This window comes from Pithys albifrons, chromosome 1 (genome assembly GCF_047495875.1).
Source record: "Pithys albifrons albifrons isolate INPA30051 chromosome 1, PitAlb_v1, whole genome shotgun sequence".
Lineage (NCBI taxonomy): Eukaryota > Metazoa > Chordata > Aves > Passeriformes > Thamnophilidae > Pithys > Pithys albifrons.
In genome coordinates, this window is record NC_092458.1 from 66,993,560 (window position 1) to 66,998,473 (window position 4,914).

At 48.9% G+C, this 4,914-nt stretch overlaps 1 protein-coding gene across 2 annotated transcripts; it reads left to right on the top strand.

Annotated features, from left to right (window-relative positions):
• The first annotated feature begins 2,732 nt into the window (after positions 1–2,732).
• On the top strand, positions 2,733–4,661 carry GPR12 (G protein-coupled receptor 12). 2 transcript variants are annotated; one of them, XM_071571252.1, is made up of 2 exons: positions 2,733–2,820; positions 3,408–4,661. In XM_071571252.1, exon 2 carries the CDS (start codon positions 3,423–3,425, stop codon positions 4,425–4,427), a length of 1,005 nt encoding a protein of 334 aa, XP_071427353.1. In that variant the 5' UTR covers positions 2,733–2,820; positions 3,408–3,422; the 3' UTR covers positions 4,428–4,661. The 2 variants fall into 2 exon arrangements, with proteins under 2 accessions (XP_071427353.1, XP_071427345.1); XM_071571244.1 differs by having other exon boundaries at positions 2,740–2,820; positions 3,411–4,661.
• The last annotated feature ends 253 nt before the right edge of the window (positions 4,662–4,914 follow it).

Genomic DNA, 4,914 nt, shown 5'->3' on the forward strand with positions numbered 1-4,914 from the left:
ACATGGCTGGGGCATGGTCGTGGAGGAGTAGTAGGAAAGAAGTGCATGTGCCTATACTTATCCAAACCTGGATCCAGCAGGTCAGAGACTGCCTGAAGAGTTAGTAACTTCCAAACTACGCCCAAGACAGATAAAAGCACTAGACTTCACACCTGATGCCTCAGGATATGCCAATATTATGCAGTCACATTGTGTTATCTGAGCTAGGTCACAGTATCTTTGTATATATCACCATGGCAGTCATAGCGTCAGACACGGATCCCAGGTCGGGTCCAAAGCCAGCACAGCCTGACCTCTGCTTCCTGTTCCAGCAACTAGGCTGTTCTGTGCTAGTCTGAGGGTCAGCAAACATCATCTGTATCAGAGATGCAGAAATAAGCAGCAAGGCAGTGGTACAAGAGCTCTTTAGCTCTTTTGCAACTGTTAATCTTCACTATGCCTAAACAGATTTTCCTCTACATTACAGCTGTTCTGTAGTGCTACAGGATGAAATCCATGTCAATGTCATTTGCTCTAATAACAACAGCACTATCTCACTAAAAAGTGACAAACTGGCAATACAGGATACAACATTAGCTTGCTTATAATGTGTTTTAATTGGAATGGAAATCATTCACAAATTAACTAAGTGAATAAATACAGCTCTCCACAGTCCTAAATTAAAATATTCAATTGAAACGCTTGTCTTCCCCGTTTGTGAAACAAATGTTAAAACATTTGAAGAAAAGCTTTTGCATTTTTATTGCAACTGTTCTAAATGGAAGAGTGACAGAAGATGAAACACACCAAATATACTCAGTCCAGATCACAGGAAAGTATTTGTCACACTGTCACATAAGAAATCAGTGAATAAAACTGGAAGAAAGTGATCAGCAGCAAGGTGACATCCAATTGCAATCCTTGTTATAAAGCAGGAGGGGCACCAGAAATGCAAGTGAATAATCTTGAATCATCCAACAAAGTCGCACAAGGCTTAGCACAATGACTGAGGTCTATCTGAATGAAGGATGGCACCATGTGTGCTTGCTGAGCATCAAGGGAGAAGGAAATCTTCCCTCCAGATTCCAATCACCCTCTAGGGCCAGATTTTCCAAAGCACTTTAGGTATATAGTCATGTAAATGAGGAAAAAGAATGTTTTCCTAAAATTTCCCATGCTTTTCTATAAACTCACCCCACTGTTTTTATGTGCCCTGGCAGACACACTTCTTTCCACTGACTCTATAGGGGATCGTGGGAGACTATATTTGGCACACAAACACCTGCATCTGGTGTCTAAAGCTGTTTGGTGCAGCCCCTCTACCCAGTGTCACATGCAAGTTCAGGTTCTAACTCAGCTCAGGTCCCACTGGCCTGTCTGCACAACTCAATATGTAACAGTTTTATAAATCTGTTCCTGTGGCCCTAACGTCACCCTCCAGAGACAGCTGGGATTACCATGCCCAGCCTGCTCCAGATCTCTGCACGCTGCCAGGTGCTACCTGCTCTAGACCTGACACTGGGCACTGCTCCTTCAAATCTTTTATATCATATTTTCATTTTCATATGGTTACAGACCACAGAATCAGAGAATAGTTGAGGCTCTAAGGTGTCTTGTGATGGTCTGGTCCAGACCCACATCCCAGAGCAGGGTCAGCTAGAATAGGTCATTCAGGACCTACCTGAAAGAAGGTTGTATCTGAGGGGGATTGGTCTCTTCTCCCAGGTTACTAGAGACAGGATGGAAAGAGTTACACCACAGGAGGTTTAGGTTGGACACTAGGAAGGAGGAATTTCTTTACAGAAAGGGATTAGAAAACGGAATGGACTTCCCAGGGAGGTGGTGGAGTCACCGTCAGCGGTGGTGTTGAAGTAAAGACTGGGCGGGGTACTTGGTGACAGGATGGTGTTTGGTCATAGCTTGGACTTGGCGATCCCAGGACTTTCCCAACCTGAATCTGGCATTCTGTGATTCATTTTCACATGGTTATAGACTACAGTATCACAGAATGGTTGAGACTCTAAGGTACCTCTGGCAGTGGTCTGGTCCAGCCCTGCATCCCAAAACACAGTTAGAATACATCATTCAGGACCAAGTCATAGAATCACAGAACCACAGAATGGTTTGGGTTGGAGGTGACTTTGAAGACCATCTAGCTCCAAACCCCCTGCCATAAGCGGGGCTGACACTCATTAGATCAGGTCATTCAGGACCCCATCCACCCTGGCCTGGAGCACTCCAAGTGATACTGATGCCATCAGCTTTGAGCATCTCCAGGGGCGGAGACAGCACAACCTCCGTGGGCACACCCATGCCCGCCGCACCTGACCCCGCCGGCAGCTTCCATTTGAACAGCTTCCAGGAGGCTCTTGCTGCGAGGGCAGAGCGGGTTGAGCGCCGCGAGGCCGCTCCGAGGGCTGCGGGGCTGGTGCTGGGGAGGAGCAGGAGCCGGGGGGGGAGCGCGCCCTGCGCCCCCCCTCCGCCTCCGCCGCGCGCACCTGCGCAGGCGCGCGCGCACGAGGCGCGCCCCCGCCCGTTCACACACATAGACACACACACACACAGACACGCACGCACAGGCACACGCACAGGCACACAGAGGCACACGCACACGCCCTGCGCGCGCCCGCGGGGTGCGCCCACCTGCGCTGCGCCCGCGCCCCCCTCCCCCCCCCCCTCCCCGCACCCCTCGACCCGCGCAGCGACGGTCCCGCTGGCGCCTGGAAAGGGACCGCGCCGACCCCTCTGTGCCTCCTCCTCCTCCTCCTTCCTTCCTTCCTTCCATCCTTCCTTCCATCCTTCCTTCCATCCATCCTCCGACGCGCCGGGGAATAAGCCCAGGTGAACCGCGGGCGCGGGCGTGGGGGGTGTGCGGGGGGTGTGCGGTGTCCGCGTCGAGTTTGTGAGTTCTCCGAGGGGGTAAAGCCTCCCTTCTCCCTCCGCTCCCACCCCGCCGCCCCCAGCCCGGGTGGGTTTCCTCACTGCGGGTCGGGGAACCATATTCCCCCCCCTCCTTGCCCACCCTGTCCGCTCCCTCCGGGACCAAAAATAATACTCCCGGGTTGAATCGTGGCCGCTGGATAACGGGGTTCACGCCGCCCTCCACCCCAAATTCCGGCGCTTAAGGGGTCTCCAGCTGTTCCCTGGGCTGCCTCCCGTGCCTTCATCCCTGTGCAGGTGAAGGGAATTGCCGAAGGGACACTGAGCTTCCGTGCGTCCGGCTATCCCTTGGTGGATAACCTCGGGCAGTTCATAATATTTCACCCCCACCCCCTTTTTTCTGTTTTTGTTTTCTATTATCACATTTATGTAACAAGTGCCTGTCTGCCCATCAGGCTGGTGTGGCTGTCTAGGGCGATGCATGTTCGGGGGGGATGGTGTATCCAGTGCTGTGCCCGACCATTAAAAATAATGTCTTTCTGTTGAAGAAGCCAGGGGTTAAAATGAATGAAGATCTGAAGGTTAATTTGAGCTGGCTGCCTCAGGATCATGTAGAAGCCAGCTCTACAGAGAATGCCTCAGCTGCAGGCGCCTCCCTGGTTCCTGTCATAGAACCTGAGCCAGAGCTTTTGGTAAACCCCTGGGACATTGTCTTGTGTACTTCAGGGACCCTTATCTCCTGCGAAAATGCCATTGTGGTTCTGATCATTTTCCATAATCCCAGTCTTCGCGCCCCCATGTTCCTCCTGATAGGCAGCCTAGCACTGGCAGATCTCTTAGCGGGCGTTGGATTGATCATCAATTTTGTTTTTGCCTACCTTCTGCAATCAGAAGCTACAAAACTGGTTACGATTGGACTGATTGTTGCCTCTTTCTCAGCATCTGTTGGCAGCTTGCTGGCTATCACTGTTGATCGTTACCTCTCCCTGTATTACGCTCTGACTTACAATTCGGAGAGGACTGTCACTTTTACCTATGTCATGCTTATATTGCTCTGGGGAGCATCTATCTGTATTGGACTGCTGCCTGTAATGGGCTGGAACTGCCTCAGAGATGAATCCACCTGCAGTGTTATCAGACCACTCACTAAAAATAATGCAGCTGTTCTTTCGGTCTCTTTCTTGCTTATGTTTGCCCTCATGCTGCAGCTCTACATTCAGATCTGTAAAATTGTGATGCGCCATGCCCATCAGATTGCCTTGCAACACCATTTCCTGGCCACTTCTCACTATGTGACCACCCGAAAAGGAGTGTCTACTTTGGCCATTATTTTGGGGACTTTTGCTGCTTGCTGGATGCCTTTTACACTCTATTCTTTAATAGCAGATTACACCTATCCTTCTATATACACCTATGCCACCCTTCTGCCAGCTACCTACAATTCCATTATCAATCCTGTCATATATGCTTTTAGAAACCAGGAGATACAGAAAGCACTTTGGCTCGTCTGTTGTGGCTGTATTCCTTCTAACCTGTCTCAGAGAGCAAGATCACCCAGTGATGTCTGATTGGCAGCCAGGAGGACGCTCCTTAACATGTTACTTTCCAGGCATTCTGTCTTTGGTTTAGATGCATTCATTAAATGGTGTGTGATGGGTTCAGATAAAAACCACAGGATGGACTGACCTTTCAATAAACAGAAAACCCCAGTGACCAAAATCAATTGAGTGGTTTAAGGAAGATTTCCAAAATCAAATTAATCAGTGTTCTTACAGATTTATAATGTTGCTCAGGGTCTTTTTGTCATATTACCCAGACTTTGCCATGTTTGCTATGATTTTACACTAAGCTTTCTGATTAAAATTAGATTGAAAAAGCATATATCCTTTGAAATTGTTTATGTGATTGAATTTAGTCATACTGCATGTTGCAGTCTGTTGTCAGGATTTTTTTTCCTCTTTATTTTTTTTAAACAGATAAAGAAAACACAGGTCCTTTTACTGCATATGTATATCATCAGAATGCTCTTCAAAATAATGGCCAATTGTACAGATT